This window comes from Maniola jurtina, chromosome 10 (assembly GCF_905333055.1).
Source record: "Maniola jurtina chromosome 10, ilManJurt1.1, whole genome shotgun sequence".
NCBI lineage: Eukaryota > Metazoa > Arthropoda > Insecta > Lepidoptera > Nymphalidae > Maniola > Maniola jurtina.
The window spans coordinates 2,561,821-2,588,531 of NC_060038.1; the positions used below are offsets into that span (position 1 = coordinate 2,561,821).

The 26,711-nt window shown below is 39.3% G+C and overlaps 2 protein-coding genes across 2 annotated transcripts; one reads left to right on the forward strand and one right to left on the reverse strand.

The window, feature by feature from the left end:
* The first annotated feature begins 4,077 nt into the window (after positions 1 to 4,077).
* Positions 4,078 to 17,368, forward strand: LOC123869218 (collagen alpha-1(I) chain-like). The gene is made up of 23 exons (XM_045912040.1): positions 4,078 to 4,231; positions 4,829 to 4,867; positions 5,699 to 5,830; positions 6,300 to 6,490; positions 7,332 to 7,449; positions 7,952 to 8,076; positions 8,399 to 8,605; positions 8,691 to 8,789; positions 8,877 to 9,173; positions 9,254 to 9,721; positions 9,814 to 9,975; positions 10,301 to 10,498; positions 10,757 to 10,901; positions 11,083 to 11,343; positions 11,683 to 11,816; positions 11,901 to 12,170; positions 12,477 to 12,692; positions 12,970 to 13,258; positions 13,466 to 13,651; positions 13,908 to 14,129; positions 14,872 to 15,041; positions 15,903 to 16,124; positions 16,507 to 17,368. Exons 1-23 carry the CDS (start codon positions 4,078 to 4,080, stop codon positions 16,651 to 16,653), a joined length of 4,452 nt encoding a protein of 1,483 aa, XP_045767996.1. The 3' UTR covers positions 16,654 to 17,368.
* Positions 17,068 to 25,597, reverse strand: LOC123869210. The gene is made up of 5 exons (XM_045912029.1): positions 25,373 to 25,597; positions 23,071 to 23,239; positions 20,532 to 20,734; positions 18,592 to 18,846; positions 17,068 to 18,053 (listed from the first exon to the last, which is right to left on the reverse strand). Exons 1-5 carry the CDS (start codon positions 25,401 to 25,403, stop codon positions 17,872 to 17,874), a joined length of 840 nt encoding a protein of 279 aa, XP_045767985.1. The 5' UTR covers positions 25,404 to 25,597; the 3' UTR covers positions 17,068 to 17,871.
* Positions 25,598 to 26,711: the final 1,114 nt, after the last annotated feature.

A 26,711-nucleotide genomic window follows, 5' to 3' on the forward strand; every position in this document is an offset into this window, starting at 1 on the left:
TGGAGAAATACCGAGTAAGTATAGTTTACTCGAAGTCTTGGAGTCTAATAGACTCGGAATTTCTCAAATCCGAAAAAGAGGCACAAGACCATGGAGTGAGGAAATCCCAACAAGAGATGTTTAGCCGTTGCGCGTTGTCGTCTATCGGTCGACGATAATATTTGACCGCCAAAAAGTAAAGGTAACTAAAAAAGGTTATGCATCCCTGTCCGCCTAGATGTAGTGCGTGCGAGGCTTGCGTGCGCGCATATTTATTGCTATCCCGGTGGCACTACGCGCAATCGTAGCGGCGCGGGCGGGCCGCGCTACCCCTGCATATATTACTCAGGTGAGCTGTGCTTTTGTACTTACATTTTTTTTGTTGATAAGAATACCATATTATCGATAGTATTTTATATATCTGTTTGTAATACATTGTATGTGTTGTATGGTACCTGTAACTGTATACATAGTTCTTAATTGAAAATTGAGTTTTTATTTTTATTTTGGTAATGTTATAGTTAATAGCATATCATTACGCTATTTGCTGAGTTTGTTGTAGGCTCTTCTCAGACCTGGGTGCGTTTGGAACCTTCGTAGCTTTAGTTTTAAGTTAACGTAATTGATTATCACCTCTACATCATAGTTTGACAATCAGAAAGTGTAAAATAGTACCCAGTTTGAATTAATGACTTTGACTTTGACTTCGATTATAGCTTTGTTTATCGGGTTAAGTATAAATTAAGTATACAATCACGTAGTCGTAGCGCTACGAAGTGAAAGGAAAATGACTCGTAGCTTTCATTTCCTCAAGAAAATATTACTTTAATTTCCTTTCATTAAGAGTTGTTTATCTGCTTATTTTTTGTAATAATTGTTTGCCAATGTTGCTCCCTGAAAAATTAATCGTATTTTTTGTTTGTATTAAATTCATCAATATATTTTCAAAAATGATTTCTCAGGTAATTCTGGTTCTGCTAAATGTTAAAAGATACTTAACAGTTGACAGTTTCAGATACCTACTGATGTATCTGTAGCTCTGAAAATCTCTATTTCTATGGCAAACTGTACTTGCTTCTTATTTTATTACACTTATTATTTACATGAACTCATCAATCATCTCTGCGAAGTTTTTTATGTATTTTTTTATCGAATAGCAATCATTTTCAGTATGTAAGGTCCCTTTTCGAACTTGATTGTTAGGGTTCCGTACCTAAAGGGTGTCAACGGGACCCTCTGCTAAGCCCTAAACGCTAAGCATCCACTGTCCGTCCATCCGTCCGTCCGTCTATCTGTCACTGGGCTGTATCTCGTAAATATGTATTTCTATTGCCGATATAACAAAAAATGTTAAAAAATTAACAATGACTGCCATGAAAATTTAGAAAACTTAAAAAGTGTTATTTCGCGTACGATGTTTCGGAACCCTTCGTGTACGAGTCCGACTCTTACTTGACCAATTTTTTGATGCTCACTTTACTTTGTCCGAAGAAATAATAAAAACACTTTCCGAACTTTTTTTCTAGGACTACTTTACTTTTTTCGAGCTTTATTAAATTACGATGGGTCGATTGTGATGAATAGTTCTATCTTTTACAATAACTCACGATCCCATGTAGGATCTAAAATTGATAACAAGGATAATTCAGAAAAAAATCCATCATCTTATTTTATACTAAGTACCCATAATTATTATCAGAGGGAGGTCAATGGACCAATACAATTCATTTAAATTCATTTTTTGGTAGGTACAGGTTTGGTTGGTTCTGGAGTGGAAACCGCGTACCAACAAGCGCAGCATGGGACTTCCAGCCCGTTGTACCTACCTAGGTGGTGGGAAGTAGCTAGATAAGAAAGGCGCAAAAGTGCCTATGTTTGGTGACTCACTTTCATACATTCGTATATCCAGCCGTGAACGCAAATAGGATCATTGATTAAGAATTTATGCAGACCTGCACATTCCACGAAGAATAATGAAACACAATGTTCCAATTGCGTCCTCTGTCAATTTAATATAAATAACTGTGGTCTTAATCTATCTTACGTTCAAGATTATTATCATTGTAGCTACTAACAAGTTCAGAAACTTATGAGATATAATAGGCGAGATAAAAATTGGTTCTATTTAAAAGAGGCTATTTCTAAAAGGTAGCTATTTCGCGTTCAGTGAAGTTAACTGGCAGTCTGATGACTTTGAATAAATATACGAGATAGTATTCTAGTAGTCTCATAAAGGTTTATGTTAAACTTGTCTTAGTCCTCAAGGCTGGACATAGCCCATTAGTGGACAGAGGACATCAAACGAGTCGCAGGGAGCCCGCTGCTGAAAGTTCCTGCGAGGACATAAGAAATAATTGTACTTAACTACTTAAAAACTAACCTCGATAGCTCAACGGTTGAGGAGCGGACTGAATTCCGAAAGGTCGGTTTTCAAACCCCACGCGTTGCACTATTGTCGTACCCACTACTGGCACAAGCTTTACGCTTATTTGGAGGGGAAAGGGGAGTATTAGTCATGATTAGCATGGCTAATATTATTTTGGAAAAAAAAAGATATGCATCAAGGACGAAAAACACAATCCACATAACCACTGACGAAGAGTCCTATCGACATATAAAACATTCCATCTTGTTAATTGGAAAAGTTAGCTAAATTGATACAATTAGAGAACATATCGATTCAGATACGTTCAAGATCAAGTTGGAAAAGTACCTAGTACCTACTATGAGTGCCTATCACTATCCATATAAAAGTGTGTTAGTTTATTTATTGTTGGTTTGTCCTTCAATCACGTTGCAACGGAGCAACGGATTGACGTGAATTTTTCCATGGTTATAGTTAAAGACTTGGAGAGTAACTACTTTTTATCCCGGAAAATCAAAGAGTTCCCATGAGATCTTAAAAACCTAAGTCCACGCGAGTAAAGTCTTGGGTATCAGCTAATTAAAAGTATGCTGATTGCGATTTTTACCCTAAACTGAAATATGAAAAAATTGCTCTTTTAAATGACAAACCAAAAAAAGCTCAATTAAAAACTATGAAAATTGATCTGAAACAAGTGTACATAAACAATTGATTACAAATACATTCCAAGTAATAAATTCTAATAAATCAATTCAAACATGTATATAGAGATAGTTGAATTCAAAGGTCAACGACTGCCCAAATCTCAATGGAGAAGTAGGTGAGAAATTCATAGGCACAAGTGGTCATAAACAAAACGACCTATCTATTGCTAAAATTAATTACTGGAGGCGCCAATTGATTCTGTCATCTTTATTCAGACATATGTCCGTTGGAGACACTCTATAAAGGTTAGTGGGTCACATTCATAGAATGAGAAATGGACGGGTCAGTTTTAGCACTCTGAAATTGGGTGTTACGATTTCTCTGTGATGGCCTAATTTGGTGAGCTATTCAAATGTGTGAAAATTTAATTGTTCAGATTTTAGATCAGTTTTGCTTCATTGTCGTTTCATTTTTGGCAGAGCCACCATAATGTACCTTCAGTACCTATTTAGCGCTTTTGAAAATTTGCCATTATTCTTCTCGAGAGGTTCACTTCTCGTACCTAACCTCGTTTGCAATCTCTCAAAAATAAGCTCAATCCAAATTTGGTTCTTTTATATTTTACTAGTTGGCTGGGATTATATTATATGAAATGTGGATTTTCACTCACACCTTACTTCCCTCCACGCACATGCAGACTGTGGATTCAACTCCCTTTGGCGGTGTGTTAGATTTACAACATGGGGGTTATTGAAGGGGCGGACCATCAAATTCCTGAAAGGCCGGCAACGCATTGGCGGTTACTCTGGTGCTGCAAATGTTCATGGGTGGCGTTTTATTACCCGCTTGCTCGTTTGCTCGCTGTTTTTATTTTTAAAAAAAGGAAAAAGATTGCTGTATTATACCTATGTGTGGCATATTATTGTAAATTGAACAGTTGAAAAGAGCAACCGCCGAGTTTCTTACTGGTTTTTCTCGGTAGGAACGGCATAAAGAACCAGTGGTAAATTATTTTAACGATTCAAAAGTACTTGTAAAAGTCTACTTGAATAAAAATCTACTCTATTCTATTACATGTTGCAGGCAATATGTGGCAAGCAGGAGTCGCTTGTCTGGCGCTGCTGGTTCTGCGGGCAGCGGGCAAGGACCTCGCGGACGTGCGGGAGGAGGAGCTCCCTCAGGCGCAGGAACCTGATCTCATCAATTACGACGACTACAATCCTTTCGGAGAAGACGAAAATGGTGAGGAATTATTTTGAAGAAACTACTTATTTGACGACTTACCTGGCGCAGTGGTTTAGTTAAATTCAATATAATAAATGGGATATCCTGGGTTCGATTCGATTGGGGCAATATAGCACAGAAAATTTCATTTTTTCCTTTGAGAAATTAATGTACGATATTAATATTATGCCACAATCGGTTGTTCAGGACTGATTGTCTATTTATTAAATCAAAGAAGTCAACGTGGCAACGATCATCTCAACAAAAATAAAAAGCTGCAGTAAACGAAACAAAACACTTTCCTTCAGCAATTTTCATAAGTGCTTTTGTTGCTGTTGTTGTTTGATTAAAATGATTTTCTAGAGTTTTCATTCTTAGAGCAATCAAATTTTTATTCGCTTGCTTTGCAATCGAGTTCTATGACCGATGTTGTCATAAAAGCTCGCGACCGGTATAACTCGTCGATTTTATACTATACTGTTTCTTGTGAATTCTTAAATTCATATTCGACGATGTTTTTGTAGTTCGCTAAGTTACTTGCTAAAAGTTCACTAACTTTGTATTTCATACTGTCATGAATGAATTGTAACATTTTATTATTTTTGCAATTTACAGCTATAATTGCGGAACGGGATTTCAGAGGTTCTACAGTCAGTAAGTATTTTTAACAATAACTTAACAAACATAATTATCAAATAACCAACTTAAATGCAAATTTAAATAATTTTATCTCATTACTTTTACAAATTAAAAAAAATATATTATAAAAAATTATAAAAATTATTTGTTTCGCTTATATTTTTTATTTTGTTTCGATTTCTTCTCAATGTATCAATTATTTAGTAAAGAATACTTTACGATTAGCGATTAACACAAAGCCGATCTTATACGAGTATTTTGAATTCCTACGATAAAGTAAATATAAAGGTAGGTATGCACAAGTGTCTAGAGTCTAGATGTAATTCCTAGAGCTTCATTGTGTACCCGAAATAATGTTTGGCGGTCATCAAGCGAAAAGTTTCTCTAACCAAAGCCGGTTCTATTAATTTTTGGTAACTCAACCTTGTCCATCCTCCTTATATCGCCCAATTATTCATGCAAGCCGTTATTTTAAATTTCGTGAATTTTGAGATTTTGAATTTCGAGTTTACGCCATGCCCACCCCTAATTAGCCCTAATTCGCACAAGCGTTAAAAAAGCGTTGCGTTGAAACTCGGCGTTGCGCTGAAAAAAACAAAGTGCGCGTGAAAAAAGCGACGTCTGAACAGAGATACTTGGGAATGCATTTGTTCTATTTGAACGCTTTTTTAACGGACGTTAAAAAAGCTCTCGTGCGAATGAGGCCTTATATCATTGTCGTCCAAATCTCCGCGCATCTGACCTTTCTACCTCAAGCAGTACGTTGATATTATGTCAATGAGTTTCTCCTTTTATTTAGCCCAGTAAATTTATTTTTGCTAACGAATATTGATATCTTCAATACAGGACCGCCGAGCAGATGTTTGGACATGGGCCGCTCTTTCTCAGACGGGGAGACGTGGAAGAGGGACAACTGTACCCTCTGCCAGTGCTCCAGCGGTCGTGTCAACTGTTCTGTGCTGCCTTCCTGCTTATCATGTAAGATAATTTTTTTTTTCACGCACTTGATCAAAGGTTTACTCGTTGTTTACCAGTCTGCTCGTCTAAAACTTATAGTATTGCATTATGATAGCTTGCTACTATTTTTCATTTACTAAAAATAAAAGGAATGTAATGATGTCCCTTTATCTACTGACTGGTCTAGACAATGTTTCGTGTACCTAATTAAAGTTTAAGTAGAAGACTACTAGCTCCTATCTTCTGTATTAGAAAGAATACAAGATTTATTAAAACTATTATACTTACCTACCTAGAATCCGCTAATCAATTTATTCTAATGTAAGTGTATAATCTAACATTATGACACGTTTGATGGTTCTTCAAAATAGGAAAATACACTGTACAGGAAAATACAATATGCTGATTAGGGTAGGGTAGTAAAACAGTTTGCCTGTCCATTGATCTGTGTCACGTCATTTGATTTATTATATAACAAATACTTCCCCAGCACCATCAACGTCTCGACCTGTGGCGATACCTCCACCACGGCCCAGTCCGGTAGCCCCACCGCCGCCTCCCGTGAGGGGGGTGACTGGTGATCCGGGCACGGACGGCCCGCCTGGCCCGCCAGGCATGCCTGGTGTGAGCGGAGTACCCGGTGCGCCTGGTGTACCGGGGTCTATTGGAACCATGCCAGATGTAAGCTTTGCTTTGCCGATCAAAATGTTTTCGGATTTTGTCTTGTTTTTTACTCAAAGTAGTACGACGAGGCTTCAACCGTCAGCTTCGACCAGTGGGGTGATTTGCTAACTCAGATAAATGATAACCATCAAGCTCATTTTTTAATCCAATTTTCTACGACACCATAGTTTCCTGTCATCCAGTGAAGCAGCAATGTAGAATCAACCAACCTCGGTGGCTATCATTCAGTGTTAGACACTGAGTTAGTGAATCACCTAGCTGACTTGAATTGTAGAACCCTATTGAATTGTAGAGCAACCGCCGAGTTTCTTGCTGGCTCTTCTCGGTAGGACGGCATTCCGAACCAGTGGTAAATTATTTTGACGATTGAAAAGCACTTGAAAAGTTAATTTAATTAAAACCTATTCTATCGAAATTAACCTTACAAAGGTAACATTATCGTTGGGAAGATATCTTTGGTTTAATTTATTCAATAGCTTCGAAGCTTACCTATCCGATTCAATTAACGGTAGGTAGATAAGGAATGCAATATTAATAAAATTTAATTAGCTTTACCTTTATTAAACCACGATAGCACTAATCGTCTTTTTTTAAGGGATCATTTTAAGCATTTTCATTATGTAAAACTTAATTAATTTGAAGATACATAATCTGGGGTGCTCTCTGACAATTTCTGCAAATCTTTTTTTGTGGAGTTCTACATTTAAAAAAAAACTTAATGCAAGTTATCTAGGCTCAAAATTACAAAGCCTATCTACTACGGCTTGAGCTGTATGTTGGTATATTAGTAGTAGTTTCTTCTAGATGTGGGACTTAATAAAGCTCTTATTATTTGCAGGTGAATGCGTATTTGGCTCAGTTAGCGGCAGCGGCGGGTGGCGATAAGGGTCCCGTATTCGATCCTTATCACTACATGCAAGCATCTGTTGGTTCTCCAGGAATCAGAGGAATACCAGGTAAAATAGAATACCTATAATATCTTTGGAAGGTTTTTTTAATGTTTCGCATTCAGTTGTCTTCTGACATGGTGAATTAGGTGCTACACACGATGGTCGTTTAGTAGTAATAGAAAGTCCTCTTTGAGAGGTTGCATTTATTTCCAATCAAATAAAATTGTCACACCATACCCTCAATAAAAATGTATTAGAATGTGAAGGAACGAACTTAATGTAGAAAACACACTTCTTCCATATTACAAATGAGATTTTTCTCTGACGTATGCATTATATACAATTGATTTTGATAACAATGTAAACTCAGCGCCTTATTTATTTACTTCGACATTCAATTGAAAGTAGACTGAAAAAAAAAACAAAACACGGAAGAAAGTACCACTGTGCCACTGTGTGTGAACGCCACTGTGCCAAAGTAAATAAAGCTTAGCAAAGCTTATTTTGAATTGTTATCAATCAAGACAGACACTCCTACAGTTTTTAATTAAAATGTGTATCTTCATAGGACCTCAAGGCCCGCCTGGTCCACAAGGCTTCCAAGGTCCAAGAGGAGAGCCTGGTGAACCTGGGCTTCCTGGACCTTCGGGTCCTCCTGGAGAACGAGGACCGCAAGGACCTCCCGGAAAAGATGTAAGTTTTACTCAACTAACAAATATTCGAATTATAGCCCGGAATATTTCCATACACCAAGTTATTATCATACACCAAGTTATCCTTTCCTTCTTAGAATGCTTCGTTACTTAGCACCAATCCAGATCTCAGTCAAGAGCTTACTGGGAATCAAATAATAATAAAAAAAACTACTGTTTTGAAAAATTCTTGGATTGATTAGGAATTTTAAACATATTTTGATCTGTTCTTCTACAATTGGCTAAAGTTAAGTTCATTTTTAGTTTACTCTATAATTAAGTGTATGTTTTTACGCTTCAATTTATAATATATTTTATTTTAGGGTTCACCAGGTGAAGATGGCGAACCTGGTCCCCCAGGGGCAGCGGGTCAAGTTGGTCCACGAGGTAGTCCAGGGATACCAGGTCTCCAAGGGTTGAAAGGTCACCGCGGATTTGATGGCAAAAACGGCGCTAAGGGTGAACAGGGTCTGCCTGGTGAGAAGGGACCATCTGGATTGCCTGGGCAAATGGGACCTCCGGGGCCTGTGGTACGTACCTCCCCATCATATTTTTCTGAATCTTCGCCAACACATCCTTAGAAAAAAATAAAACTGCTTAAATGTTTTTTTTCAGGGCCCCGTTGGACCGCGAGGTGAAAGAGGACGCGAAGGTCCATCCGGTCCTCCTGGCATGCGAGGAGTGGATGGCACACCAGGGCCTCCAGGAGTAATGGTGAATAAATAATTTTCATATATGTTCAGTCCTAACATTTTTTTTCTGTCTATTGCTCATTATTATTAATATTCTGTTTCCTTTCAGGGTAACGTTGGAAAGCCTGGCTCTCCAGGTTTTCCTGGTTCACCAGGTCTTAAGGGTGAACAAGGTATAGTAGGCCCCAAAGGTAGCCAAGGCATGCAAGGTCCAAGGGGTGAAGCTGGACGGCCTGGTCAACCTGGAGAAGTTGGACCAACAGGCTTAGCTGGGCGAGATGGTATACCAGGTGAAAAGGGCGTGCAGGGTCAAGCTGGCGCATCAGGCCCTCAAGGTTTTCCTGGACCTAGAGGAATGCCTGGTGTAGCTGGTGACGCAGGATTACCTGGAGCAAAGGGCATGCCGGTGAGTTAAATGTCATAAAGTTCTTCTTCTCTATGAAAGTTATTGAACGTGTTTAAAAAATATCTACTTCTGTATTTTAGGGGCAACCAGGTGAACGAGGAATAAAGGGGGAAACTGGAATGCGAGGAGAAACAGGAGCTCCAGGACCACGAGGATTACCGGGTACCCTTGGACCAGAAGGCAAGCGTGGAAAAAGAGGTTTAAGAGGACCTGCCGGTAATGTAGGACCTCAAGGTGAAAGAGGCTTACAAGGATTAAGAGGCTTACCTGGTGCAGATGGTCCTTTAGGCCCTAAGGGCCAATCTGGCGAAAGGGGTAGCGTAGGCCTTCCTGGGTCTAAAGGAAGCACTGGTGATGCAGGAAGGCCTGGTCCACAGGGGTTGCCAGGACCCAGAGGAATAATTGGAAGACCAGGCATCGTAGGCAAGACAGGATCTCCTGGTGAGAGAGGCATACCCGGTGCTGATGGCAGGCCTGGTGAACAAGGATCGCAAGGATTACAGGGACCACCAGGATTGATAGGCAGCCCAGGAGAAAGAGGATTACAGGTAAAATAATAATTTACTCAACGAGTATATCTTGATTATGTAATGCTTTAAATACCATTAAATATAATCTACTGCGTCATGTCCTTTTTAAGGGTGAACCTGGTAAGGATGGTGAAATAGGCCAACCTGGGCCATCAGGTCCAAAAGGAGATGCTGGTCGAGATGGTAGCCCTGGCATCCAAGGTCCACAAGGTGCAGTAGGTCCTACTGGTGAAAGAGGTCCAACCGGTCCCTCGGGACCCACTGGTTTCCCTGTAAGTATTTCCTATACCACCTATATTTCATTGATAACTACTTAGGTGATAATCTGACTATCTGATTAATGATAAGTTATTATCAATGATAATAACTTATTATTAATAGTTTAAAAAATTAATAACTTATTAGTAATAGTTTAAAAAATCTATCAAAACACTTAAAATGTTGGAAAATATTTCCGACTTTCCTGTTTTCTATTTTTAGTATTTCTTTGTCTCTTTTATTATTCTACTAATTAATTTTTTCTGATATCATAAGATCATAAGAATTCGCATATCAAGTGGGTATCCTATATTATTATACGATTAATTTATTTTTAAGGGAATGCCTGGAAGTGCAGGTCTACCTGGTTCACCTGGAAAAGATGGAGAACCAGGAGTATCTGGACCAGCTGGTCCACCCGGTCAAGCAGGGCCAAGGGGCGAACGAGGTTTTCCTGGGGAAAGAGGCATCGCCGGACAACCAGGAACGGCAGGAGAAAAGGGCGAAACTGGCGCCCAGGGTCTTGATGGGCCACCGGTATGATTTTTTTAAATTACTTACTTTAAATTAGTTTGATTTGTAAATTGATTTTACAACTTGATTTCATAAAAGTGATATTATGTACGTACCTTAGTAAAAAGAAATCATTGCATCAAAAACATTTGAGTAAATATTAATAATAATTTAAAAAACTCTAAGTCATTTTCTATATTGAAAAAGTGCGGTGAATAGTGGCTGATTACAACAATGCTGATGAAAATTTTGCTGATGTGTTTTTTAATTATTTTGTCATAGGGTCAAGAAGGCCCACGAGGCAGCAAAGGTCACCCAGGCCCGATGGGGGCTATGGGAATGCCTGGTCCGCGTGGTTTAACTGGTTTAGCTGGAGAGAAGGGGGAAAGAGGTTCAGCTGGACCACAAGGACCCGAAGGACCAGCCGGTATTTTATTTTCTAAATTAAAGGTCTACCATAAAGTTCGTCCAGTCGGGCAGTTCTTCATAATACTAAGCATGTGCAGTCTTATTGCAATGTATAAAAAATCCTATGCAGCACTGTACTGAAACATACAGCAGTAAAATAAACGTTGTATTAATGATATTATCCTGGTTAATTATTTCAGGTCGTCAGGGTGAACAAGGACCACAAGGACCAGTCGGTCCCACTGGCCCACCGGGTGAACCAGCGGAAAGGGGTGAACCTGGAGTACCGGGTATTCCTGGTGAACCAGGAGCACCGGGGTCGACAGGGGAGCGTGGTCAACCTGGCCCACAAGGAGCCTCAGGACTACCAGGTCCACCAGGGCTAACAGGCATGCCGGGGCTGAAAGGCGATAGAGGTTATGCTGGAGCTAAGGGACAGCAAGGAACGCCGGGTAGTCCAGGTGAGTATATACTTCTGCTTTTTCTAACTATCCCAGGGATTAATTTTAACTCAAATATTCCTAGCGTGAATTACTCTGTTTACTCGTATATAGAACCTTGTAGTATCACGATGTAACCGAATCGTGATCTCCCAAAAATTTGATCAGGTAAATACTGACACATGATATATGTCATATGGTTCGTTCATGCATGTGCATGCAGCTAGAAATGCTGACTAATAAAGCTAGCAGAATATATTACGACTCTGACATGGTGACTCTGCGCGGTTCTGACGACTACTTAATCTTACCCTACAAAGCTTGTAAGTTATTACTAGAGCAAAAAGTTTTTGCTTCAAGGTATCGCGGGAGAACCAGGCCAGCGAGGATTACAAGGACAAGCAGGTGCTAAAGGTGCTCGAGGTGAACAAGGGCTTAAAGGTGACATTGGACGCATGGGGCTAGCGGGACGGCCGGGAGATTTGGGACCACCAGTCAGTAATACGTTTAATATTATCATAGGTACGAGTATTACGTATAATAAATAATAATAAATTTCATATTATGTATGTTAATAGGGCCCGCAAGGAAGTCCCGGTCAAGCTGGAACACCTGGTATTCCTGGCGCTAAAGGCGCAACGGGTGAGGCAGGAAGGCCTGGTCCTTCTGGACCGCAAGGTTTAACTGGACCTCCTGGGCCAGAGGGAGTAAAGGGCGAAAGAGGCAGTGAGGGAGACGTTGGACCTCAAGGACTCCCTGGTACACCAGGGCCAGCAGGAGAAAGAGGGCCAAGTGGTATGCCAGGGTTAGTTGGCGCCCCTGGAGCTCAGGGACTGAGAGGCGTGCAGGTAATTTTTTTTTAAGAAATGATTACATATTATTTAATTTTTTTTAATTATTTTTGATTGATTGAAGATTGAGATTTTAACAAACAATAATAAAAAAAAATCAGTTTTATTCTAATAAGACTCATAGACCTGCAAAGCTATCATCACTGTCTGATACTAGGTAGATGATATTGTCACTGTTTTAAACAGTTTAAAACTAATTGCTTCCATGCACATTGCTCTAACAACTTCTTAACGATTTTGCATTCACCATAATAATGATATTCAAACTTACATTTTTGTATTCACTTACAATAATTTATACAGGGTGAAAATGGTGCTCCGGGCAAACCGGGTGCAGATGGAGCACCTGGGCTTATTGGACCTCCTGGACCTCAAGGGCCTCCTGGTCAAATGGGTGAACCAGGGCCGGAAGGCCGCCCGGGTAAGATAGGCCAGCCCGGTATATCTGGCAGACCAGGAGATAAGGGGCCGGTTGGACAACCTGGGCAGTCTGGACCTTCAGGACCTCCAGGATTACAGGTGAACAAACATAGAAGCTAAGATTTAGATGGTTATAAAAGTATTTTGCATAAAAATTTTTTTTTACTGTAATTTTAGAAAAACAAAGTTATGCCCCGCCCCACATTTGCAAAAAATCACACTTATATTGTATGTCGATTGATAAGAGTACGATTGATGAAATCTGACTCAGACACAATATGTCATGCATTTTTGATTAATAAACATTGATAAACAGGTAGAAATTCCATGTGCAATGAAGTCGTGGGCAAAAGCTATAATCTTATAATTATCTCAGGGACCTCCTGGATCATCAGGTCCACCCGGACCCACTGGAGAAAGAGGGCCAAGAGGTGAATCTGGACCACCAGGCGTTGAAGGACGACAGGGTCCCGCAGGAAAGCAAGGCCCACCTGGAATGGATGGTATAAAGGGAGAACGAGGCGAATCTGGGGCTGATGGACCAAAGGGACATGCTGGGTTACCTGGATTGCCAGGCATGGTTGGTGCTCCGGGTAGGGTTGGTGACAGAGGATTACCAGGACCCATGGGACCGCCAGGGAAAGATGGTGATGCAGGGCCGAGAGGTAAGAATAATATTTTAATATTATATTATTTTACTTAAGTATTACGGAACAGTAATTCTAAAATACTTAATTTAATTTGATATAGGGACCTAGTACTGAGAAATCAAATTTTAGATCATAAAACTTGTAAGCGATATCCCGGGCTTGGGTCTTTATTAATCAACTTGGTATGGCAACTCATTTATAATTACTTATTATTCGTCGTAGGTCCACCTGGTCGTGACGGAAGTATTGGCCCACAAGGTCCAGCGGGTCCACCCGGTGGCCGTGGACCCTCGGGTGAACCAGGGCGCCACGGTGCCCCAGGACCGGCTGGCCCTCCGGGACCTCCCGGTCCAGCGGGAGAAGGCCTGGCTTACGATGCTGCTGCTATTGCTGCTATGCTTCAACAAGGTAACATTTAGTATTTTCAATATGACATGGTGACGATATTACATTTGCAGTAAGATGCCCAAGCATTCTTAGTATCTGACTGCTGTAATGATTCCTACTGGCAGTGCTATTGGAGTTCCATGAATTCAACGAAAGCAACAATAATTACGGTGATCAAAATCAGAAGCTTAGTCCTAAGAACTAAGCAGACTGGTCTAGATTAGGAAAAGGGGAAACGACGTAACCTATTTTTATAATACTGTTTTATTTTCTCCAGGTTCCTTTAAAGGCCCAGATCCATTAGGTGATGATCCAAACATATTGCCTCCAAGATTCTTCAAAGACGATATGACAGCGGCGGAAAAGAAGAGCATCGTGATGAAGGCTTACGAACGGCTTAAAGTGTCTCTTGACAAATTCTTGAAACCTGACGGTTCTAAGGACGCTCCGGCTAAGACATGTGGTGATATTTTATATCATCATCCTGAATATGAAAGTGGTAAGCTTACATGGCTAAATGAATCGTTAAGTAAAATATTTAAGTCATTTTTTAGTTTCACTAAAGGGAGAAAGAGCGTTTTGAAATTATTAGAAATATCCTTGACTAAAAATTGACATTAATCTACTTAAGATAGAAACTACGATACGTATTTACTTATTGTCAGGCTGTATTTTTTTTTATTATAAAAGTCAGTACTTACTAATTATTTTTACCACCTTAAACGTAGATGGAGGAAAATAAATTTAGAGTACCTACCTACTCAGTGACCATGAATCACTAATAAGACTGAATACTTTAATCTATACATATAATAAAATTGTAGAAAAGTGGTGTCTGTACAATGGAAATATATAAAAAAAAGTAGCAGGGGTTGTTATTATATCGATGCCGAACCCGAAATTGTAATTAATTTTTTTTTGTCTGTTTGTCTGTTTGTCTGTTTATCTGTTTGTCTGTTTGTCTGTGTGTTTGTGCACGCTAATATCAGAAACGGCTTATTCGATTTAGATACGGTTTTCACTAATATATTGTAGTAAGCTTCACTTAACATTTAGTGTTTATTTCATGTCAATCGGTTCATAAATAAAAAAGTTATGTCAATTTAAAGAATCACGCTGCCCGAAAAGTCACTATTCCACGCGAACAAAGTCACGGGCACAGCTAGTTCCTAATATAATTTAGGCTATCAGTGAGTCTTAGGAACGATTCGAAGATAATTTTGTACTTTCTCCATATCCAGGTCAGTACTGGATTGATCCTAATGGTGGAGATATAAAAGACGCAATACTAGTACATTGTGATATGCCAACTGGATCCAGCTGCATCTTCCCTAAGCCAATGATGTCAGAAGAGTTAACGCACACCGATAAGAACGAGGCTTGGCTTAGTGAAGTTGAGAACGGATTCACGGTAAGTTTTGTAGTTTCAATAAAAAAAAACATGCTTCCATTCCTTCTTGGTTAATATACCTACTCTTGACCTTCTTCAATGCCTTTTGGTTAATATAACTAAGTCGCCTCCTAGTTGTCATTGTAGCTAGGCACGTTCTTTGTGCGTGTTGTGGTGTACGATCCAAAGCGCATGTAACGCGATGGCTATTTAGCGAGTCATCTTACGATAAACGAATTACTGACTTTTATTCAGAACTAGCTGATGCCCGCAGCTTCGCCCGCGTGGATTGGTCAGATCCCCTGCAGCATCAGGATTGAGGAGTTGGATCCCAAATTTTTTATGAAACAATGTCGCAAAGTTCCTCTATCGATTAAAAAAGAAATGACGCAAATTGGTTTAGAAATCTCGGAGATTTCGGTGTACATAGGTAGAAAAACACAACTCCCTTTTTGAAAGTCGGTTAAAAAAGTAGCCTATGTTACTCCCTGGTCAATTCTCTACTTGTCTGTGAAAATCCCGTCAAAATCGGTTCAGCCGTTCCCAAGATTAGCCTTTTAAAACAGACAGACAGACAGACAGACAAAAATTTTAAAAACGTGTGATTCAGTTATAGTATCGTTCAAATAACCATATGACCTTAATATGCGGTAGTTATTTCGCAATTACAGACAGACACTCCAATTTTATTCATTAGTATAGATAAAATCGTTGTTGACGTCACAAAGAACTGTCTGCATGCATTCACTGCTGGACATATACCATTTCGAGGGCGTGCCACATGATCTACCCTTTTTCTTATCGTGCTCTCCGTTATTTGAACTTGTAGTAGGTACAGTTTTAAGAAGATGAAACTGAAGAATCCATTACTTGTCCTTTCAGATCTCCTACAAAGCAGATCACAGTCAGCTCACCTACCTCCAGCTTTTGTCCGTGAAGGCGACACAGAACGTAACGCTACACTGTCGCAACACGGTTGGCTACTACGACCCTGCGACCAGGAATCACAAGCATGGAATAAAGTTACTTGCTTATACTGATGCGGAGATCTTACCTAAAGCTAACAACAGGCTGAGATATAAGGCGCTTTTGGATGAGTGCCAGGTAAGAAATTTTGTGTAGATGTTTCATTAATTTCTACTATTTTGGTAATGGAAGTTGGAATACCGATCCACGAACTTTATCACAAAGTTTTTTTCTAAAATCTAAATAAGATAGAAGTCTTTCTTAGATAAGAAAAATTTGCATGTTGATTGTGCCACTAAGAACATAATTATTGGTTTATAATCACTTTATTAGGAAGTTTTGACGTGACAACGTCTTATAATTCGATAGAGCCGGCTGCACGCACGAAAAAACATGACTCATGCGGCGTTACCTCGCTCTGAGGCGTTCCATGTAAGGCTTGAAGTGCAAGCGAGAGCGCAGAACGAGAGACAAAGAAGCACAATCGGCCTTTGTTTTTAATTCAACGTGTATGTTTCAGTACAAAAAACAAGAATGGGCGAAAACGATAGTCCAGTACGAAACAGAGAAGCCTGGTCGACTTCCACTCCTGGATGTAGCTGTGAGGGACGTTGGAAGACCACAACAGATGTTCAAGGTTGAACTTGGACTCGCCTGCTTTAAGTAAAGGAAAAAAACTTTTAAATGGTTTGCTATGAACTACTAAACGGAATACTGGATTCATATGGAAACTTCTGGACAATCATTATTTCTATTACTTATGTCCTCTAAACTTAAAATCTTAAAATTTAAGTGTCCCTTAAGTACTTTGAACTAATTACTTAATATTGAGGCAACCTTAGCACTAAAAATGATATTTCAGTATTTCGCTTGTAGTACCTCCCTAACTTAAACGAGAATGATTTTTCAAAATGCATATCTTCAGTACCTACTTACTGTAATATTTGTAGTAATAAAAAGACTACCAGAGTTAGCATTTTCTTAGTTGTAGATTATTTTAAATCAATATTATATTTAGCTTAGAAATTTATTATTTCAAATACTCGTAGTTAAAATAAGAAGGTTAGTAGTAAAAAACGTGTTCATTGAATTAAATTTTAATATAATTTTTTTACTTAAATTTTACCTTGTACTTAGTAAGTACTTAATTTTGTATAAATTGTATTAAGTCGTCACAACGTAATTTTAGAATAGTTTACAAAGATCCTATAGGGCTGTGGTGCTATGTACATAATTGTGAATTTCTCCAATTTTATTATTGTTACCTAATACATAATTAATTAAGTCTTATGCCATACCTCGCCAAAAACTTAGATAATAAGATACTTTTGTAAGAATTATTATTAAAATAATAAACTTTGTACCTACCTATTTACATTCTAGAACTAATGTGAAATAATTTGAAATAGAAAATTAGAGCTTTATTTTATTCGAAACTTACTTGTTTTATTACTAGTTGACCTGCCCCGGCTTCGCACGCCATGGATTTGCCTATTCCATAGACAAATACTGTTGTAATACAATTTATAATGTACAAAACCTTACCTACTCTTAAAATGTTCTATTTGAGAACACCTGCACTGAATAGCACTGAGAAGTTTTGGTGCCTACCAATTTTTTTACCGAAATTGAACCCGTTACTAAGTTATAAAGAGAAATGAAAATAAAATATGTATAATGTTCCTATGAGATAATGAGCGAGCGAATTGAAATCCGGAATTAAGTGGAATCTTTAAAAAAAGTTGTGTGTCGTGGTCAGTGGTCAAAGCTGAAATCTCTTGTAGAGACTTCTGGACGCCACGATCTTGCGCTGCCTGAATCTAGCGGCTCTCTTCGTATCTTATGTTTGGTCGTGGTATGGAACGTCAAACTATTGTAGAAGCGTTTAATCATCGCAAGAGTTCTTCAGCGTACAGGACACGTAGGGCGGCACATCGCAGACACACTTGGTGCATTTCTCCTCCACGGTGACCTGGTCTCCTACGTTCACAGTCATGTTGCCGTAAAAGCACTGAGCGGTGACGCCGCGTGCGTTCAACCCTCGGATTACTTTTGTTTTTTCGGTCGCTGCAACAAATTTTTTTTCGATCAAAATAAAAAAATCAGTGCACCTTCTCGACTCTCGTGCCGGGGTGACTGGTGGGACGACTTGGTGGCACGATGAGAAGGACGATGACGAGTAACTGTCTGAAAATTGCCTAGATATGGATAATTCAATCCAACTGAAATAAATAAACTCCAATCCAACTAAAATTTAATGGGTAAGTTGACTTGATACTCAATTGGCAAGCTAAAATTTTACATAGAAAAACTCTACCAGAAAAGTTATTACTAGTTAGGTACTCATAATAATTAAAGACTTAAGCACTGACTAAGATACCATACCATAGAGGATATCTATTAACTATTTGTCATTTAACACCTCGATATAAGATGGCGGTCTCGAAACAACTGTTCTGTTTGGCGGCCATTCAAAATATTACTGCACGGCCTTGTAGGTTAATAACTGTGCGGTAATATTTATGTCGCCTAAGTATGGTAAAAGTCTACCTTATAGTTTCGATAGCGGAAATTTTACGAGTAAATTCATTGAAAAGATACTTACGACATACGAACGATACAGGACAGCCCATCTGATTCGCAAAGAAAACTGGAGCACATTTGCTGAATATCATGTCCTGGAAGTGAATTTCCACGGCGCAGTCGAGGTCGCGGCAACTGGTCGGATCGTCGTATCGCCCGTTCCACTGCGCAGTACAGACGCAGGTCTTCCGCGTGTTGGCTGGCTCAATGATCTGGCCTTCTTTGTATATCACGCCGTCAACCTCGCATGTCTTCAAACTGGCGATTGCGTCTTTCCCTGAAATAATGTTTAAATTAATACATTTTTGACGTGACAACGTCTTATAATTCGATAGAGCCGGCTGCACGCACGAAAAAACATGACTCATGCGGCGTTACCTCGCTCTGAGGCGTTCCATGTAAGGCTTGAAGTGCAAGCGAGAGCGCGGAACGAGCGACAAAGAAGCACAATCGGCCTTTGTTGTCACGTTCAACTATCGTCAGTAAACCGACTTTACAGACAACCAATTTTAGCGAGGGGTGGCTCCGATATCAGTGTAGCGATCAGACGAGTAGGCGGGCTAAATGATGTCAAAATTTTACCACTACCCATAGCCACAAGAGAAATTCGTCACAGTGCAACTAGATAGGGACCTTGATATTTTTTGCTCGGATCATTGTTGTTTAAGTTTTGTTAGAATTCAGGTAGTTTACTGAATTCCTCTTCTGCGCCCTCGATATTGCTATAATGTATTTTATCCCTTTTAAAATATTTTTACACTACCTACCTATTCATATTAAGCGCTGGATAAGTCCGTAGGCCTACCTAGAATAATTTCCACTGACGACTGCATTACTTACGACTTGTCGAGAAACTAATTTTTTTTTTAATACGTTTTCTGACACGAATCTTGAGTTAAGACGCCACAGCATGAATAATTCGATTGAGCGAGTGTGTCAGTAATTGTTGTTTGTATTTTGAATTAGATTCATGAGTTGCATACAAAGGCGAAGAAAAAGATACGTTTGGGAACAAACAATAGATCATTTACACTGATCAGTATGACACAAATCATTAAGCACTAAGGAAGTTGGCCATTGTTCTCAAAGGGTGGCTACGGATGGGAGGATGTCATAAGACTGGAAGAAGTGTGTGAAGTACCTCTAATACCTACTAATATAATTAGAGCTACATAACGTCATTTCCATTTTATAAGTTGAAAATTGTGCTTTCATCAGACTAAACCCGGTTTATTCAGATCTTACTCTTTATCAGATATGGTTCGGCTCCATTGTATCACCAAACAAAACATTCGCCGTATTTCGATGGCCAGTTGATTTGCCGAATATCGAACTATCGTAAAAAGCCAGTCTTGGATCATTAATTTTGCCGATCCCGATAGTGGAATCGTACCGTACCTATACCTACCTTCCATTAGCGCGATTAAAATTCCTTTCTGCGTATTAATCGGTAATTAACAAAATCGGTTAAGTTAACAACGTTAGGTATCGGTTCTCTATTACACAAACGCATGAATTATTATCGGTTTCATGAACGATAACAACTGCTTTTTTAAAACCAGTTCCAAGCCCTGGTTTTTAGTTCTTACAATTAGGTAGGTAAGTAAGTTCTCATATACCTAAAGGTAAGTTTTCCTGAGGGATAATATCCGAAATGAGGATATCCTCAGGAGAACCCAGGTCACTGACACAGCCCAAACTACGAGTATTACCAAGCTGAAATGGCAGTGGGCAGGCCACGCCGGTCGTAGAGGCGATGGCCGTCGGAGCCGGGAAGTCCTTGTGCACGCAAGCGTAGTGTGGGACGCCCTCCAGTACGATGGACCGTTGATATAAAGCGGCTGGCGGGAAGTGGCTGGATGAGGAAGGCTGAGGACCGGGAGTGGTGGCGCTCTTTAGAGAAGGTCTATGGCCAACAGTGGATGTCCACAGGCTGATGATGATAAATAGGTAGGTACTTACCACAAACAGTCCCGGTGCTGCAGCAAGCGTCCACCTCGTGTGTCAGGATGCAATCCCCAAAGCCCTCGGCGTCCACGCAGTCCACGGCTGCGCAAGTGAACTGAGGCACTCCTTTATAATCGGTACTGCAGCCGCAATTCATGGTACAAGGGTTCTTGATCACGCTCTGTGGAAACGGGGATCCCGTTTTATACGATGCTCCCCTGAAAAAATTAGATCAAAAATACTATAATGTACCTACATACATAATAATTTGATGAATCATGATCCACAATTTCAGTTGTTTGGAAATTATAACATTTGAGAACCATGTAGATACTCTCTAAGAACTATGTAAACGCGCGACAGTTTGAGATGGCAATTGGGGTGGGGATGCCCTGCACAGTGCACACCCACACAGCCTCGCGCTGAGCCGATGCGGGTGAGCGCGGGTGACGTGCGGGTATGCGGGGCGTCCCCCCGCCTCATACCTCGCTTGCCATCTCAATCTGTTGCGCAGTATTGTATTCTGTGTCTAGTCCCTATTCCCTACACTTAACCCGACTAAACATCTTGTAGGTATATTATTAATTTTAGTCTTTGGCAAAGTAAATTGTGCTGTGTGGCACAACAAAAAGCCATTAAAGCAAATTCTGAACACTTATTGCACATCACTCTGCTCGTGCACATAATCGAACTCCGGACCCCCCGAATAGGAAACCGAAGTATTAACTACTGACTATGATGGCTTCGATGTGAATAAGTATTAGCTAGTTTTGTAGTAATTTTTGGCGTTCAACGTTTCACGTTAACCGTAACGTAACTAACAGACTATTTTGCAACTAGCCCTAAGCTTTGAAAATATTAAAAAAAAAAACAAATTTGCCTAATGCGTTGTAGTGGACTAAAACGACCTTCGCATTATTGCCTTTCTAACGAAAAATCGGTTGAAGGGTTTCAACTTCAAAGTCTATAACGGATACAACCATTTTTTGTGTTTTATGGATTGATTTCATATCAGATATTAATATAATAACAATGTAAGTAGGTATCTACCTATTGTGGCCTCGAAGGCTGCGGTATTTCCAAATGATCGGTCATAAGGTCACAGGCCCGTTTTTGTATTTGACAGACAGACGGTAATTGCAAAAACGAACCCATTTCTTGGATTCATAAGGCCATGTCGGAGACAAGGCCTTTGCGATATAATATTTGCACTAATACAATATCAACAATTCCTTACTCAGAAAGACCATATTATTTTTATTTACATATTTATTTATTCTTGGGTAAGTTCTCGCATATTTTGAAGGCATGCATAAATTCATGTTGAGGTAGTACTTAGGTACCTAGGTAAGTAACATGAGCGTGACTAATTCGTGAACATGCTTCTTATTTATGTGAGTTGGTAAATTAAACTGTTTATCAAAATTATCGAAACAATTCCAAACTAAAAGGCGAGGCATTTCCATTTTTTTTAATGGAAAGTAACATCAGTAGTGGGCAGTGAGCAGCATCACGAGATAGCCGCGTTATTTTGACCAATACCCGGACCAATTAAAAAAAAAATATAATAAGGACGACCGATACTACTTTCACCTCTAACATTTTTCTCTAGGAGTCGGCGATGTGTTCATACCAAGTAACTAATGAGCATTGAATTATTATCTACTATTTAATTCACAAGGTTGAAGCTGAAAGGCAGTGAGTGAAATTAACCTATAAGTACATTTCAAATTTCTGAGTTCTGAAACAACAGGTTCTTATAAGAATCATATCCACAGAACTCCAAATTTATAATATACTAAGGCAGGTAAATAACTCTATCCTCTAATAAATCTAATAATTCTAGTCAATATAGGTAAATATAAATTTTATATCCGTGACTAGAGCTTTTTTTCAAAAGCCGGCGCTGTGCTGTATGATACCTTTTAAGTTTTTACTAAAGCAAGGTGGAGCGGAGATATGGCTGCCTTACCACAGAATACTTAATTACCTACCTATCCTTTCAGGTACATATGGATCACTCTGCAAAGACGTTTGTGATCGTACTTTCAAGCTCGCACAGCGCTGCTGCCTAAAATTTAATAAACGCGAATTTCCATAGCGAAAATCTCCTCTCCTGCTCTCTCATATTAAGAGACTAGATGATGCCCGCAGCTTCACCCGCGTGGTTAGGTCAGATCCCCTGCAGCATCAGGATTGTGCAGTTGGAATCCAAATTTTCTATGGAACAATGTCGCAGTTCCTCTATCGAGTAAAAAAAATACGCAAATCGGTTCAGAAATCTCGGAGATATCAATGCATAGGTAGAAAAACTCCTCCATTTTTAAAGTCAGTTAAAAAGTAGCCTGTATTACTCCTTGTCTGTGGTCCCGTCAAAATAGGTTCAGCCATTCCGAAGATTAGCCCGTTCAAACAGACAGTCACTTCAATTTTATTTATTAGTAAGTATAGATACGAGTTACGCGAATACCGTCAAAGGACTGGTAGGTATATTATGTATTTCTCGGACCACGTGATCAAGTGATCTCAGTTACAATCTGGATTCTGGTCTTACTTATAATAACAGGTGTTCGGATCAGGGCTTATCCGCAGGTCGGGGCAGTCGAAAGCGTCGGGGCAGAGCGTTGAGTTGTCAGCAGCGGGCACCGGCGTGCAGGCCATCTCCAGGTAGAAACCTACCATGGCACATTCCCCTGCCATGTCGGCATACGCTGAGCCCAAAACTGGAAACGAAAATGCCTCAAGTTAATTAATTTGAGGATGACTTCTACGTGACATCGGCAATGAAGAGATCCGTAAAAGAACCAGAGCAACCGATTAATTATTATTAGCTCAATGGGTTGCAAAGCTGAAGTGGACAGGGACCGAAAGACTGATAGATGTTGGGGTCCCAAGGTGTTAGATAGCGACCTCGCCCTGGAAGCGCAGCATTGGCAGATTCGTCACCAAGTGTATACTTAGAAGATTAGACGTCAAAAGAGTCGTAGGGAGCCGTAGGATTCAAGTGGTAAGACCGTGCCATGTGGAAGTCCTTACAAGAGACCTATGCCCATCTGTGTGTCTATCGGTTGAATGTGGCTCCACGCAGTCTTGCCAGTTCTACCCCTAAAGCGCGAAGTAAGAAGTTCGCGAAGAAGGTCCTGAATAAAGCAAGTTTACCAGACTTGAGTAGGACGGGTAAGTGGTGAGAGTAAGGTGAAGCTGAATGAAGGAACGACTAACGAGGTAGGTAGTCTTATGGCATCGCACCTTCTTCCAACGCTAGCAGTACGACAGAAGACTGCGTGGTAAAGGAGGGCTCAGATTTTTTAACACACTAACTATTGTGGCCATTAATATTTTTCTTTTGAACTACTGTTGAGTGGAGTTGGGAATGTAATATGTAACACGAGTAGACCACATCAGAGTGTTCCTTAGTAGGTGCTAATATTATAACGACGTTTTTAACACTATAAGGTGTAAAATATAATATCCAATCTCAGGATTTATCACAGCTTATCTAGACATCGATTGCTGCAAGTAAAGGTAAGTGATTATCTAAGGCTGTCCATACGAACTAGCCCCTGTACTTTTTTGTATCGCGCGTAAATAATTAAATTGAAAAAATGTAAGTAAACAGACTCGAGGCCACTTTTTATATTCACTACAATCAATCACTGAATTAAATAAATTTCAGTAAAAAATGCTATACAAATAAAAAATCTATCTATCACGAAAAAGATTTCCTGAACACTGAAGAGAAGGCAAGAGTCCATTTTAAATAGTCTAAGTAATACTAAAATAATAAAGAGGTATATTTCACTATAACGGCAAATCCAAAAGGAAGGGCTATGATTTTAGGAGTCTGTGTAATATAATGTAGTAATGTATTTATGTGTGTTCCACCGTAGCGCCTAAACTACTGAGGGCTATGATTTTAGGAGTCTGTGTAATATAATGTAATAATGTATTTATGTGTGTTCCACCGTAGCGCCTAAACTACTGAGCCGATTTTGATGAATGAGGGGTCAATCGATTTTTTTATTATGGTCCGGGTGACATAGGCTACATTTTATACAAAAAAATCTAGGTAGGTATATTACATCAAAAAAAAAGTGGGGGTCTCCAAAAAATTTTTTTCTCCAAAAATTGAAGTCTGATGTAGTGCGTAAGCTACCATACAAATAGTTTCTATGGCTACTTCGGAACATATTTTCACGGACTCGGATCGGATGAGTGCGTAACCGCTCTAAGTAGCCTGGAAGCCTAATAAAAATCTATGCAAAAGTTATTTACTTATTAGCTGATACCCGCGACTTCGTTCGCGTGGATGTAGGTTTTTAAAATTCCCGTGGGAACTCTTTGATTTTCCGGAATAAAAAGTAGCCTATGTGCTAATCCAGGGTATAATCTATCTCCATTCTAAATTTCAGCCCAATCCGTCCAGTAGTTTTTGCGTGAAGGAGTAACAAACATACACACACACACACACACACACACACACACACACACACACACACACACACACACATACATACAAACTTTCTCCTTTATAATATTAGTGGAAAAGTGGGTGGCATTTTTTGAATGTGAAATTGTTGTAAGTATTTGATAACTGAAAAATGGTGGCCTAAGGTAATAATTAACTACAAATGTAATAAAACTAAAGCTACTAGCCGTGTAGGTAGTAGGTACCTACCTATACCTACTAGGTATATTTATTATCACCATTTCACAATATCAGGAAAAAGCTCTACGTAAAATAAATTGATAAGTAAAGGTAACTTTATATAGGTACCTAAGTATGCCTACCTAACTTTTGGGATATATACCTACAGATTTTCCAATTAAAAAATTATAATTTCCACAATACTCACATAGCACCATAAAATAAATCACTGATTTCATATTGAAATAGTCACTTTTCAAATACTTAAGTGTAGAAAAAATATGTCGATATAATTAAGTATAGGCATTCAAAAAGTTCGTGAAATTAAATAAATAACGAAAAATTACGTCCTTATATTAAAAAATCATTTGTTGTTTTATAGCACGTGTGAACTACACCGCCTTTCAAGTGCGTTTAAAGTTAAAAACTGTCAGGTTGAATAGCATTGTTACATAATATACCTGTGGTTATTATACAAGCAAAGATACGCATTAAAATGCTACTAACCGTTATGTATGGAAAGAGTTAAGAAGCTTATGTTCTTTGAGAAAACATGAGTTTGCTTATAGAAACCTTGTAGGAGTTGCTTTATATATTGACAAAACTTATACTCGAATACTTATTTTTCCATGGAAGATGGGCCGGGTGCTGGTATGGGATGCAACCTGTTCAGACACGCTGGCCCCTTCCCATTTACATGGAGCGAACAACAGAGCTGGTGCGGTTTGTGAAGCGGCTGAAAAAGCTAAATACAGGGCTCTAGGCTCCGAATATGATTTTGTCCCATTCGGCGTCGAGACCCTTGGTCCATGGGGTCCTAGGCTATAAGGCTTTTTAGGGAAATTTCAAAAAGGTTAGTCGACATCACAGGAGACCGAAGAGCTGGCAGCTACCTCGGACAAATAATTTAGTCTAGCCATTCAAAGGGGGAACGCTGCCAGTATCTCCGGAACCTCGCCTAAAGGGACTTCTTTTGATAATTTATTTTAGTTATTATAATATTATATTTTTTAAGGTTTTTAGTTTTAGGTTCATTGTATTAATTCATCTTACAAATTAATTGTAATATCAATATCAATAAAAATTTATACATAGGTACATAAATCATAATAGATATATTAGAACTTACTTGTCTACAGAAAGTACCTAAGTACCTACCTAAGAAGTATAGGTAGAGTCTTCATAAGTACTTTACCTACCTACTGAGTACTGGCTTGGATGAATCAAACACCATCCAAGCCTATTGGTGAACCGCTAATAGCTTTCCGGTTCCAGGCTTTTATCCCGGGCAGTCTCTAATTTTTTGGAGTTATATGAGTTTTGAGCAATTAAATATCACTTGTTTTAATGGCGAAGGGAAACATCGTTAGGCAGCCATAGTAGATCTTTAGAGTATTCAACTTAGCTCAACGGATTGACAAAGTGAAGTGGCAATGTGCGTTCAGAAGCACTGGTAGATATTCGGCCCAAAGATGGTGAAATGGCGACCAAGTATCGGAAAACGAATCGTTGGTAGGTCGTATAGCATGCATTATCTAGTGTGAAAT

Coding starts and splice junctions, on each gene's coding strand:
- LOC123869210 (XM_045912029.1), bottom strand. CDS start 25,403: ATGAAATCAGTGATTTATTTTATGGTGCTAT. Junction 20,735..23,070: donor CCGAACACCTGTTATTATAA/GTAAGACCAGAA, acceptor TAATTTTTTCAG/GGGAGCATCGTATAAAACGG. Junction 18,847..20,531: donor CAGCACCGGGACTGTTTGTG/GTAAGTACCTAC, acceptor ACATTATTTCAG/GGAAAGACGCAATCGCCAGT.
- LOC123869218 (XM_045912040.1), top strand. CDS start 4,078: ATGTGGCAAGCAGGAGTCGCTTGTCTGGCGCTGCTGGTTCTGCGGGCA. Junction 8,077..8,398: donor AAGGACCTCCCGGAAAAGAT/GTAAGTTTTACT, acceptor ATTTTATTTTAG/GGTTCACCAGGTGAAGATGG. Junction 8,790..8,876: donor CAGGGCCTCCAGGAGTAATG/GTGAATAAATAA, acceptor GTTTCCTTTCAG/GGTAACGTTGGAAAGCCTGG.